At 42.2% G+C, this 13,531-nt stretch overlaps 1 protein-coding gene across 1 annotated transcript in view; it reads right to left on the bottom strand.

Moving 5' to 3' along the window:
- The window catches only part of SAMD7 (sterile alpha motif domain containing 7), a 47,712-nt gene extending 34,509 nt beyond the window's left edge, over window positions 1-13,203 (bottom strand). Inside the window, exons 1-4 of the mRNA XM_078666114.1 lie at window positions 13,087-13,203; window positions 6,223-6,350; window positions 4,975-5,053; window positions 1,039-1,733 (exon numbers count right to left, since the gene is read on the bottom strand). Of these exons, the coding sequence (XP_078522240.1) occupies window positions 1,039-1,733; window positions 4,975-5,053; window positions 6,223-6,350; window positions 13,087-13,193 (1,009 nt within the window). The 5' untranslated portion in view covers window positions 13,194-13,203. The remainder of the gene's footprint in view (window positions 1-1,038; window positions 1,734-4,974; window positions 5,054-6,222; window positions 6,351-13,086) is intronic.
- Between the last annotated feature and the right edge of the window lie 328 nt (window positions 13,204-13,531).

The following is a 13,531-nucleotide window of genomic DNA, read 5'->3' as shown; positions in this document are numbered from 1 at the left end:
ACAGCAGGAGAGACATTCTGATTTGTCTAGTGTGATGGTATATGCATTAGCCCACTTGGGAAGAATTTATTTGAGTTTCATGGAATGAATTGTATTAAGATTGTTGAATGTCTCTCCTAGACAGTATGGATTTGTAAATACTTTAAAACAATTATGGAACAGTCAATATAAATTATTTAGGATGAATTGTTTAAGTTCACATGATGATTTTGAATGTGATTCATATGGTGCTCTTGAATATGGGGTACTTTCAAAATGGTGCCCGAAATTACGAGAAGGGCAGTGCTCCTTTTGTGTTTATTTTTTCTTTAAATGTGCAGTAAATATGGTGGTCAGCATCATGAACAAGGCTTAGACGCATTGACACTTTTTGTTATCTCCCACCACATTTGGGATTAAAACACTTTTGCAGAGTTTTGGAGTGCCGGTACTTTCCTATGCAGTTATGAAATGGAAAATATTACGCGCTGAAGTCGCAGTTATGTTATGCTATGTTAATGTACCTCTAGAGTGCATGGCTGCCCCGGTAATGCGGTGTCCCAGCGCTAAAGTCGGCTGAGTGGAGAGGACAGAACTAATGATCAGGGAATAGCCAAGTCTTCACGGCTCTGCTAAAGGCCCAGTGGTCCAGAATGCACCGGGTGGTGAGAGGCAGGAAATTCCAGGGGTGGAGGCAATCACCCTCAAAGAGTGCCCACCCGCTCTGGCCCTGCGCACCCAGGGTACACTGGCAAGATGGAGATCAGCAGAGCGCAAAGCGTGGGCAGGGCCTGCCAAGCACTGTTGATGATAGGTCCCCTGTAGGCACCCACTGGATGTGTGGACAATATTTATATATTTATATTATGAATTACTGTGGAGATACTCCTCACTGTGCAAAGATGGGAAAACCGCATAGTGTAGTGACCTAATGGATGACAATGTGTGATGCCTACAAAGGCTATTGCATATTTGGTGGGAAAAGGAAGTGCAATTTCAATTTAAAAACATCAAAAGTCGCTGGTGAATGTGCTATTGACATCTGAACATTTGACAAACCTGATACTGTAGGCAGGAGATTGTTGTTGCTTGCTGAAAAACCATAGGGTGTCGACGGCAATGGAAGTGTAGGAGGGTATGGAAATTTCTCATCAAACATCGAGCAAGTATTATTTTGATCTTTATCGTTACCATTTCTACAACTGTTGGTTTCCTGGGTTACATCATGAGGACCACAACTTTTTGTCAGGCCTCGTTCAAAGTCTTTCCCACCCTCATCCATTGGGGTTGATAAATCTATGGCCATTTTGATTTGGTCCGATTTTCCAAAGGTGTCTACATCAGTCTCTCTTGTATCTGCCTTTTCGTCGTCTGCAGTGGGATTGGCAGAAGATCGCTCCATGTTCTTATCCTCTGCTTGGCTCTTGGAGACATTGATGTTCCCATCTAAAGACTTCTGATTCCCAGGTCTCCTCCCCGTCCGACGACCTCGCTCCCTTTGCAGAATGCCGATGGGTGGGTATGGACCGTTGGCCATAAGCATAGCACCGCCATGAATGTCGTCAAGTGTGCTGTGATGGACATACATGTCATTTGGATGATGACCTTCTGCCAGTCGATGTCTGCCTCGGAAAGTGACTGGGTTAACTTGCATTCCCGGATAGATGAATGATGTTTCCAAATCAAGTAGTCCTTTACGGTGTGCTTTTTCTATCTCTTTCTGTTGATATATGACATTCATTTCCATCTCCATTCTGAAGTTTAAAAAACAAAGAATACATTATTCCACTAAGACCAACTGACTGATAAAAGGACTACTGAGTTATATTTTGCAGCCAGACAGGAAGATCAACTAACCAAATGTAAATAGTGTCTAGCCCACAGACTACTTCAATAAAATATTTCACAGAAAATAAATGTAATTTCATGTGTTTAAGAGGATGGTGTAGTTGAGTGGTGTTGATGGTACCCCTGCGGCATTTAATCATATTGCAATTTTTTCTCGTTCTGGGAGATTTTGTAAAAAATATATTTATAATATATTTTCAATTATAATCTACATCTGTTGACATTGAGAGTGTTCTGTTGCTTAAGGTGATGCTCCCCAGGGATAGAGGGCACAGTATAATATAATAGCATTTCTTTCTGATGGTTAACAAAAGTATACTCTCCAGGTTTCGTCCTGCATCGCCAAGTGAGCGGACCAAACATAGATGAAAGACTAATGGGGTACCTTCAAGTTTTAAGTTTAAGTTTATTTGATTTAGTTCTCGACTGAGAACAACAAATATTTAAAGAATAAAATTACATTTAAGATAGTAAAATGTCATTCTAGTACAAAATTAAAATAGATTAAAAAAAATGTAAACATGTTATAACGCACAAATTCATTAGGCAGTGACTAATGGGGTAGTTTTTCTTGTGCATGGGTCCTATGAACCTGTCAAGCAGGTCACAAACCACAATGATGTCTGCCCTTGGTGTCTTGGCTACAAACACCATTCCAAGTCCGGCAAAAAGTGTTTCCCAATGCATCAGAGGGACATCAGGAAATAGTAAGCCAAACTCTATGAGGATCTGGTCCCATTTCAAGTTGCAAAGCTTTCCTAGACCCATTCCTGCTTGCCATTTTCAGGTAAGTCCTCATCAAAGTCGAAGAATAAGTCCAAGCCAAACACAAAGTGTCCAAGCAAACGAGGCTTCTTGCCTCTGTGCCACTCCCGAGAGAAGTCCTACATTTGCACTTGAAGGGGCCTATTCTCTGGACTCAGGGCCAACCTTTTCCACAGACTCCACTGGTTGTTCCAGTGCCAGTGCAGGTCCTGGCTTTTGTGGCTCTAGTTCCAAATTTTACACCACCTCCATGCGCAGATTCAGAGCTGACATCGGCTCGAGTATGTCCCATGTCATGCTGTGAGATCAGAACTCAAGCCGGGGTACCACGCGGGTGGACGGCGTCCCCCCACTTATTTTACCGGGAGCTCAATAACTGGAGCAAATGGAGCCACACATTCACTCTTTGGCATCTCTGGGGCGAGATTGGAGCTCATTCAGCACGCTGCTCACGTGCTGGCATCTCTGATGCAATCGCATCTAAGGGGTGAGCGAGGGGAGGCAATGAGTCTGATGGTGCAAGCCACCTTTCATGGCTTCGCTTGCTGTCGTGACGTCAGCGTCCCCCCCACTTCTTTTTTTAGGACTTGTGCCCTGTGTGAGATCACAAGGCACAACAATCAGTTGAGGATGACTCTTTTCCTGCCCCCTTGCCTCTAAAGCAATATTGTAGGAGGATGGAGGCCATCTTGGACTGGGACACCAATGCTCCTCAAGGACTGGAGCATGTTCCTCATAATGAAGATAACGAAGAGGAGGCTTTCAACTTACTCCTGCTTATTACGCTGTTCGGGCTTATACATTGACCTGCAATATGTCAGGGGGGTTGACGCATCACCACTAACAGAACTGAATTTACCTGTAGGGGTCCCAACTGAAGAAAGGTCCTTTTCTGAGCTACAGAAGTGCTGGATCTGCAGTTACCCACTGCTTGGGCAGGTCTGCAATTTTTTCTCTAAACACACAACAAGGTGAGGCCCCATGTGTGGCTTGCTTTGCCAGAATAAAGCTGCATCTCACTGAGAAGATCTGTCATTCTTGGGTTGGTTGTGTGCCCATTCAGCGTAACCATCGCCCAGCAGTTCAGACTGGGATGTTTTGGGATTAGGGACAGCACTGATTTGCATTTGGCTAGTCCCTGTATTTAATGGAACAGAAAAAAAACAATGCAATGGAATGTGCCCCAGAGTGATTATCAGGGGTTCAGGCAGTGGTTCGTTTGTGAAAAAATAAGTGTTGGACCTTTCGTCAAGAGGCAGCTTGCTCCAGCCCATTGCTCCTATTAGCGCCGCCTATAACAAAACCAACTACTAAGCATGAAACCCTACAAGTGGGGAGAGGATGTGGCATAACAGCCAGATCGGCCGACCTTGGAGTGGGGGAAACAGGTTCGAGTCTCGGCAGCAGCTCAACATCCTGTGATTCTGGGTAAATCATTTAATCTCCCCGTGCCTTCAAAAAATGAATGTGTCTTTAACTGATGCTCATGAAAAGCACTCCAATACCATTGGGTAGATCTTTGAGCTATAGGCGCTGATTTTGACAATCAAGTGCCAGTGCTGACCATTGGAAACCACCGGCTCAAATTAAACACTGGGCTCAGGTTAGTAAAAGCTATGTGTAATGTGTGGGTGCCGAGTTCCTTGTGCCATAGGATTGAAACTAAATGTTATTAATGTGACCGAACAAGGAAGAAAACGATCCGGGGTTGTTTGTATTCCTGTTCAGACAGACATGCCCTTGGAGGTTGGTTGGGGCTGTTCCTTTAAAGGTCAGGGTCAAAATGAATGTGTATATGGTGGCCCAGACAAGCAAAAGCTTAATGGACTTGAATAATAAGTATGCCCCACCCCACCGCCCTGCAGCACTCCCTCGAGTGGCATTTTATATGCTTTTTGCTTTTTGTACTTATGGGAGGACATGTCCGCATTTTTCTTAGGTTTGAAAAATCCCTTTTAAACAACTCGTCTTCCATTGAATACCTTTGTGTCTCTTTGCATTTTTTCTACAGACACTCTGAAGTCAATTATTATAAATGTAATTGCTTAGCCGTTAGCATTATGCACTTCCCTTAAACTATCTGACTTTCCTCAAAATATATGCTTCCTGTTGCAAAGTAATTTAGCATATTTCATCAACTTAATCTAATGTATTTGTTTTGTGCAATTATTTTAGTTACAGGAATTCCATATCACAATGATTAGCTAACCACAGAAAATATGTATCAAATACATTTTCAGTTTAAATTTAAAACTGTTAAACAAGTTTTATTTTGGACCACTTTTTATCACAGTTCGTTCTATTTTACATGCTTCCTGATGCTTACATTATACATTTCTCTACGTGCTAAAATGATCTAACGTTGTTATTTAAAACATTTACCTGGCTATATTTTGCTTTTGAACAAGTTCCTGCCTTCTGGCCAAAGCATCCATTGATTCTGGTTGGAGAAACCCATAGCCTTAAAAAGAAAAGAAAAATGTCAATATATCAATGTCATGATTTTTATCGATACTCAGTCAGAGGGTTTGATGCCTTTTCTCTCGTTGCTAGGGCAGTCAGTGGTTATTGGGCGATATCTGTGGTAGTTACTCTCATTTAATCCTGGCATCCAGGGGATTGTTCTTTAATTGGAAAACCAAGTTCCCTTGTTTGTACGCTCGACTCTCCAAAGGTATCAAGGCTGATCAGTCAAGGCTTACTCTGGGAGTGGCTAACCGGTTCTAAACCAACATGAAGTTTGGCACACAAATCACAATTAATAAACTTTATGTCTGGTCAGAGATAATACTTTTAAAAGAAGTATTTGCAAGGTAGGTAAAATAGGGCAGTTAAAATGAATCACAATACAAAAAACAGAGAGTCTCATAGCATGTGTGGGTAAAATGTAGGGAGGGGGTAGTGCAATCCCTACACCACTTACAGCTCTAATCTGTTGTTTATCTTTTTACTGAGTCAGGGAACTGCGCTGGAAAGATAGGGAGTGAACACTTTTAAGGGGGTTCTCGTCACTCATACCAAAGCCCTGCCACATCTTAAAAAGACAGGGAGTGGGCTCAGACTGCTGTGCTCATTCTGGGACATGCTGCAACTTAATCCACCCTGGTCTCCAACTTTCATCCCTTATAAAACAAATGGGCAGTGTGAGGGTGAGAGGCAGAACTAAGGATTGCGGATTGCGGGCACTGCCTATGTGACTAATGTCTGATTCGCACACACAACCACATATACATTTGCACACATACACATTTACTCTCAAAACTAACAAACAGTAAGAAAATAATTTAAACAAACTCCTTTCAATTTAGGAAAACGATACACTTATAGAAATAATATTGATATGGCCCTAGCTGCCAGCAACGCAAACATATGAAAGTCCCCCTAGGGGAACAAGTGTACACAGCTTGAGAGTAGCTGATCCATATGCGAGATGTCCTCGCTCAGGTGCAAAATACCCTAGAAAATCAAATTCAGGCTGGAAAAAGTTGTAGCTAAAGGCATTTCCTACAAGACAGCAGGGATTGTCTTAAGGTTATTACACTATTACAAAGGATGAGGCTCAGTTTCAATCACAGTGTTGAGTTTTTTCTGTGCGCATGTACCTCAGACAGCATACACGGTAGCTCTTACCTGGTCCTGTGTACACTCGGTTGGATAACATGTTCACGTGTCCTGGAACGGAAGCCCCCAGATGGGAAGCCATGTGCATCTGCCTGGCATCAGTTGGAGCAATGATTTCAGTGGATGGCAATAAGTCCCTAAATAAATGAAATGTAAAAGATCACATGCTTTTAATAATGGTCTACTTAAAAATACACTTTCAATGCTCTTACCGGCTGTGGTGTGTTGCGTATCAGGGTTGTGAGTTTTATCTATGGTGATTTTGTGGTGGACTTGAACAACAAAACCTTGTGGGACAAGTGGTGCATCATATGGGAGCAGCTACAGAAGGCAAACAAATGCAACAATAAAGTTCAAAACACCAGCAAAGTGAGGATGGAGAAGCACAGAAGAAGTTGAGGAAATCTGTAAAAAGTTTTATGCAGGTGAAAGATATGAGGGCAATGTGGAGCCCATCATAAGCTAAAAGGGAGGCATGGGGAAACCAATAGTGAGATAACTTGAGCTGCTGGTTAGTCAGGGGTACCGACGGACAGAGCGGGGCCTCCAACCCTGAGCAGTGGCCAGGAAGAGGTGAGGCTTTCTCCCAAGAATTTTTGGGAAAGAATCCTAAAAACTTTATGAAACAGACATCCCCGTCTGGAAAATCCAATGTACGGTAGGATGTTTGGTATCATTTATTTGTGTTAATTTTTGCTTTTTTCACTAAGCTCAGGTTAAGCTTAATTGCAGTAGTGTTTAAGAGGTCCTGACGAAAGCCCGGTAGGCTTAACTTTCCTACAATGGCTGAAACATGTTGACCATACCATCCTTAATAGACAGTTATTGTGTCAAACTGTCTCACACTCATTTTAATTTTGACACCATGATTGTCCCTAATAAAGTTTTCCTTAAATCATGGTAGCCAATTTTACATCTCAATTTTTGATTCTTTTTGCACACATTTTTTCTCACTGCAATTTAACATCCCACACCATTCCAAACTGATTTGATTTTTGGTATGATCCATCACTGGTGGTTCCTTGGGTTTGGAGAAACACATAATTCCAACAGGTGTGTGGCTCCCTAACCGGACCATCTTTGGTTCTATCCCAGATGATGAAGCTCTCCATATGCGTGGGCTGATGGGATTAATTTCCTTTTTGTTGTACACACTTTACAGGTAGACACAGAGTCTGTCACATTTTTCTTTGCCCCCATAAGTTGTATAGACCATTGACAGTCCTTTTGTGTTGTTATACTGTGAATAAGGGGTTTGTCTGTCCTTTGGTCTTTAAATAATTTTCCCCTTAGTCCCTCCACCAACCTTGTTTTTGACGATGATAGTCAAAATGTCTGCCAGGAATGCAGGGTGGCTGATGAGAAATATGAGGCCTATTGAAATTCTGGCATCAGTTACAGTGATCTAAAATATATGACATCAGCTTCAATTATCTGGCTCTGTAAACTCTTAGACCATATGGCAGAGTCACCCTACACATTATTGGTCCATTTACACTTTCCATTATGTGGAACTATCAATTGGGACGTTTTGTGACACTGTTAAATTGGCCACTGTACATAGACACAAATGTATATACACATTCACTGTGTTAAAGCACAGTTTGCATCTCCTTTACTACATCAATCTTGGCATACAAATGTACCTCGACAATGTGATTGCAGTCTTTGGTGCTGGTACTGTGCAAAGAACATTTTAGGTGCGATTTTTGGGTAAGGCTTTTAAATCTGAGTTTTTGCATTTCTTCCTATGTGAAATTTAGAAATGATGTGATAATTTGCACTTGATTTGATTTTCTGATGCAGTCCCACAATGCACTTCTTTTGATGCATTTTCGACCGTAAATTAGACTTATACCTTTGGGATGCACATATGTTGCCCCCCGGACCCCTCTTACCACACAGATTGTCGTTGTGACCAGCGGCAACTCTACGATCCTGAAACTTCTCCGATGTAAAGACTAAATACGTGCATGTCTTGTCTAATGCCGCCCTCTTGTGGTCATACTTAAATACAGCGTTTTACACATTACGATCCTGAAACTTCTCCGATGTAAAGACTAAATACGTGCATGTCTTGTCTAATGCCGCCCTCTTGTGGTCATACTTAAATACAGCGTTTTACACATTTCCCATGTCTCTTGAGTTGTTTGTACTTCAATAGTTACAATGACATCTTATTAATGTATTTTCTCGAAGTTTTATTTAATAAAGTCGCGTCTTTCGCATACACATCAAAGTACATCTAAAAAAAAGAGTATAAGAAAAACTGAATAGGTCTTGGAAGCACAGCAGCGACACAAGTGTTTTCAAATTTCATCTCTATACAGCGTTATTTGCATCTGTTACTAGTATTTTTTTTACACGTTTTTAAAGCGCCTATCGCAAACCAAATTCTCTGTAGGCACTGGGAGCCAAAGGAAGGTGTACATTACAAGAACGAAAACAGAAGAACCCAGTAGAACGGCCATTTATTAGTAGAAATGGCGGTTATTGAACAGACAAGCTTTGAGGCTGTTCCAAAGCTTCTGCGTCTTAAGTTCCTTTGATGTCAGTCGGCAAAGACTCCCTTATATTTAAAAAAATGCCAAATATATGTTCCTCTTTTCATAATAAACTAGCTTAAAGGCCTGCCAGTTCCCCAACACCGGTCCCTCTGATAGTGCGCACGGGGAAGTAGATGGAGGGGCGTTAGTTCAATTAAGTTGGTGTAGTTCATTTGACCTATTTATTGTATTGTAATTGCATTTATATAGCGCTTACTACCCCTGACGAGGCGTTGAAGCACTTTTTCAACGAGTAGTGCGCTACTTCAGAACCCATAAAGAATTAGTGGTGAATTAGTATAGTGAAAATATGAAAGAAATTTGAGTGGTGGATATGTTAGTCAGTTACTTGGATTGAGAAGTATAGTGGAGGGACAGGGGTGTAACACAGGCCCGCGCAGCCCCCTTGGTACGGGGGGACACAACCTGGGGGGGGGCCCTCAGCACCGCACTTCAGCCGGAGAGCTCCAGATTGAGTCCGGAGGGGGCCCCTCCACGTACCCTGCAGGGGGTCCCCTCAAGTTACATTACGTCACTGTGGAGGGATAGAAAAGGGAAAAAGGTTTGCATTTATATAGTGCTTGCTACCCCTGTTTGTAGAGGGTCTGGTTGAGAGATCATCTCGAAGGAGATGGTGTTTGTGAGGCTTCTAGGAATGCTTGTAGCCATTTAACAGATGACTGTGCACATTTGACAGATGACTGTGCACATTTGATAAATGACTGTGCACATTTGACAGATGACTGTGCATATTTGACAGATGACAGTGCACAAGACTTTGTCTCATCCTGGCACATGGGTCACTTACATACTTATCATGCAAATCAACCGGTCTGCTAAATACATGCCTGTGGATGATATATAAGGAACAATTATAATAACAGCAATTATTATTATTATTGTTGATGTTGTTATTATTATTTGTATTGTTATTATTATTATTAACCCCTTGGCGGCAGCGCTAATTCCGCCGCGGCGCTGGGAGGGGGGGAGGGGGGGAGAGCGTGGTGCCGCCATGCTCATGATGGAACCACGCCGTCATGAGTCCCGGGCGAGCTGTGCTCATGACGGCGTGGTTCCGTCTCGACTCCGCCCACTCACTAATTCGCCTACACAGGCGGGGAATCAGTGCCGCGTGGGCGGAGCGTCCAAAGCATGATGGAACCACGTCGTCATGAGCACACACCGCCCGTGGCTCATGATGGCGGGGTTCCGTCATAAGCAGGGAAGGGGTTAATATTACTGTTATTATTATTATTAATATTGCTGTTATTGTCTTTCAGGGCGCAAAGATTTAGCATTGTTGCCCTCTGATAAGGGTGTTTAGAGTGGTTACTAATGGTGGCTGCTGAGGGCATTATTACATAATAATAATAACATTAACACCTATTATTGTTAGAATTATTATTATTTAGACCTCAAGTAATTAAATATTGCTTGCCTCTCATAAGGGTGCTATGAGTTGTTAATAACAGTGGCTGCTGAAGGCATTAACGCATAATAATAATAATAATAATAATAATAATAATAATAATAATAATAATAACAACAATAGTTACATTTATTATTATCGTTATTGTTAATATTGTTGTTATTTAGGACTCTAATAATATTTAGGACCTCTCATAAGGGTGCTAAGAGTTGTTCATAACGGTGGCTCCTGGAGGCATTATCCAATAATAATAATAATCATAGTTACGATTATTATTATTATTGCTGTCATATAGGACTCAAATAATTAAGTATTGCTTCCCTCTGATAAGGGTAACTGTGGCTGCTAATGGCAATATCACATAACGATAATAATAACAATAAGTATTATTATTATTGAGGCAGGGGAGTAGTGGTGGGCACACTGAAGTGCTCATGACGCTTTGGCCGGCAGTCTCATGCCGGCCTAAGAGTCATGCGCACTTAGCATGCTCTCCACCCAGGCTGCATTACAGCCAGGGTGGAGAACATGCCCAGGCCCCCAGTCACCATCTGAGCGCTGAACTACGAAGCTCAGACCAATCACTACGCTGCATTGCAGCGTTGTGATTGGCTTAGTGGAGCCAATCACTACGCTGCACTGCAGTGTTGTGATTGGCTCAGGGGAGCCTGGCTGCTTCCTGCTCAGCGGGTGAGGAGGAGAGATGACGTGGGATAGAGCAGCAGGAGGTAGGGGTCTTTTTTTTTAACCCCTTTACCCCTCCCCGTCAACCTAGATCCGTGCCAGCCGCCACTGCCTGATAAAAAACAAACATTCTCTGCGACAAGCACGCATGCAGGCAGTCTCCCGTACCTTTGCGAGACACATATATAGCATGTATGTACAATTTCAAAACTGCACCGATTTGCAGAAAGTAGGCCACTTTTTTAGTTATCTGATTCTTTAATGGAAGCCACTCTAATTTTGGTGCCTGAGCCTCTTTTCTGTTCCAGTCTGACCTTAAAGCTAGCCTACTTGTTCCCATTTGCTTCATGTCTCTGCTACAGACTTCTGAGACAAGCTGGCTAAAGCAAGCAGTTTTTTAAATGAGCTATCCAAAATCCCAAAGATGTCGGAAGTAGAATCTTAACATGAGCGTGGCTGATTACCAATCCACTTCCTGTTTCGTGACATCCATTGTGTCATATGCAGGGCACACGTTGAGGTTACATGCAGGTAGAAATCGCCTACTCACTCTTTTCACAGGGTGGATGTCATCTACCCTGCTAAGAGGTTGGACCCCACAGTAATATGCTAAACTTATCCTAGTTTAATTTGTACACACCGGGACACATTCAGCAGCGCCTGCAGATTGTATACTTTCCTTCTAAGTAGCAATCTGCAGGCAGTGAGGGGGCTTAGCAGATTCCAGTTAGGCCTAAAACAAAGGTGAGAATTAAGTGGCCATCAAGCCTCCTTTTGTTGGAGTATCCTGGCTGGGAGGTATGGGAGCCTCACATCTAAACGTAATGGAGGGGAAATACAGACACACAGCTTATCACTCACAGGTACTTTAGAGAAGCATGCTTTTGACTTTGTTCAGTCCCTGTATGTAAGAGATACACATGCCTGTAAGACTGTCAGATGTGTTGTTCTATCCCAGTATTTAAACAAATAACAATTTAAATACCGCTATTTTTGTTTTTTATCGCATTATAGATTGACAATAAATCACATGTGGGTAAATCAATGTGTAGTGTGTGTTACATAAGACAGTGAGGGTTACAAGGTCTAGGAGCCACATGTTCTTTCTTCATAGCTCACTGTGCTTTATTAGAAGGATGTCAATTTATGAACTGCAAGTAACAAAGGGATCTCTGTCTTGAAAGCAGTAACCCACTTTCTCATTTACTTAAAATAAAAATCTGCCATGTGTTACAGGAGACATATCACCCCTCTATGCTGCTTTGATTCAATTCTGGGACTAGACAAAACACAGATCTCTCGAGCAAAGAAGTTAACCTCCTGAGTTATCTTACCATTATTATTATTCCCTGAGATTTTGTTAGCACACAAAGATCTCTGCAGCATGTGCATTAAACCCATAAGATATTTTAAAATACACACTTTGCTACCAATTAACCCCTTCCGTGCGGCCGCGATTCTGCGCCTGTGCGGCAGAATCGCGAACGGGCGGGCTTATGACGGCCCCCAGCCGACATCAGCAAGCGAGCCCCGTAATGCATGACGGCTGCTGGCCGTCATCAGCATGGAAGGGGTTAAGCAGAACAGATTTACTGCCAAGTTCCTCCTGGTTGCCAATTTCTTTCTGGTAGGGTTTAAAAAAATAAATGTATAGGTTGAAGCCCAGATTTTGCGTCACGTTTTTGGCACAATCCAGTCGCAAAATCGAATTAATTAGATATCGTAATGCTTTTCAAATGTATTCATGATAGACGTGCTAAACATATGTGTGAGGTCCTAAGGTCTGTTGCCCCTTCTTGTCGTGTCACTTCCTGTGAGGTCATGGGTTATGATACCACTTCCTGTGATGCAACGTGGTATCACGTGCCGTGATGTCACACACTGTGATGTCACGCGCCATTATGTCACTTGCATACTGCCAAACTTGATTAGTCTCCTCACTTCTGTTAGGACTTGCACTCTGCTCATATGCTGTGATCAGAAAATAGGTTGCTTCCCAGTTATTGTGGCTTCCATTTTGTTTGCCTGCTAGAGGGCATCTTTGGGTTGAATAATGTACATATGACATTCGACTTAAGCTAATTTTGACATATCTCATTATCATTCCCTATAAAGAGTTACATCTGAGGTTTCACAGCTCAGTCATTAGAGTCAGATCCAATTTTTAAGAATAATAATGTATTTACTAGTTTGAGAATAATAAAATCTTACCTCTCCACAAAGCGAGCGTCGAAGGGCGAAGGGATGGCGGGCATTCTCTGCGGTCCAGGACCCATGACTTGGGGGTTCACGGCCATCATCTGATTTCTCATGAGCATCTCTTGACGTTGGCGCATTTCTGATTCAACAAAAATTAGGTCAATTTACTAGTTAACAAGATCAGCGGAAAAGGAATGATGGAAACTGCCCTATCGAGAATTATATTTTCCATTTTACTGGGTGCTTTTTAAATATGCTCATAATCCGAAATGTAAGCTGAGCCATGCCAAATAACATAATCCAGTGCCAAAATATCCCAACCCCTTAGCTGGATTTATCTAGAAGAGCCAATGTGTATTTGTTTTTAATATTAAGCGAATGCTGAGTCTTTTTTCAATTCCTCATGTTCTTTTGCAAACATTTAAGACCTGTGACTAATTCTATTCACGGCCTAATT

This window comes from Lissotriton helveticus, chromosome 11, assembly GCF_964261635.1.
Source record: "Lissotriton helveticus chromosome 11, aLisHel1.1, whole genome shotgun sequence".
Lineage (NCBI taxonomy): Eukaryota > Metazoa > Chordata > Amphibia > Caudata > Salamandridae > Lissotriton > Lissotriton helveticus.
This window is presented reverse-complemented; position numbering and strand designations above follow the sequence as displayed.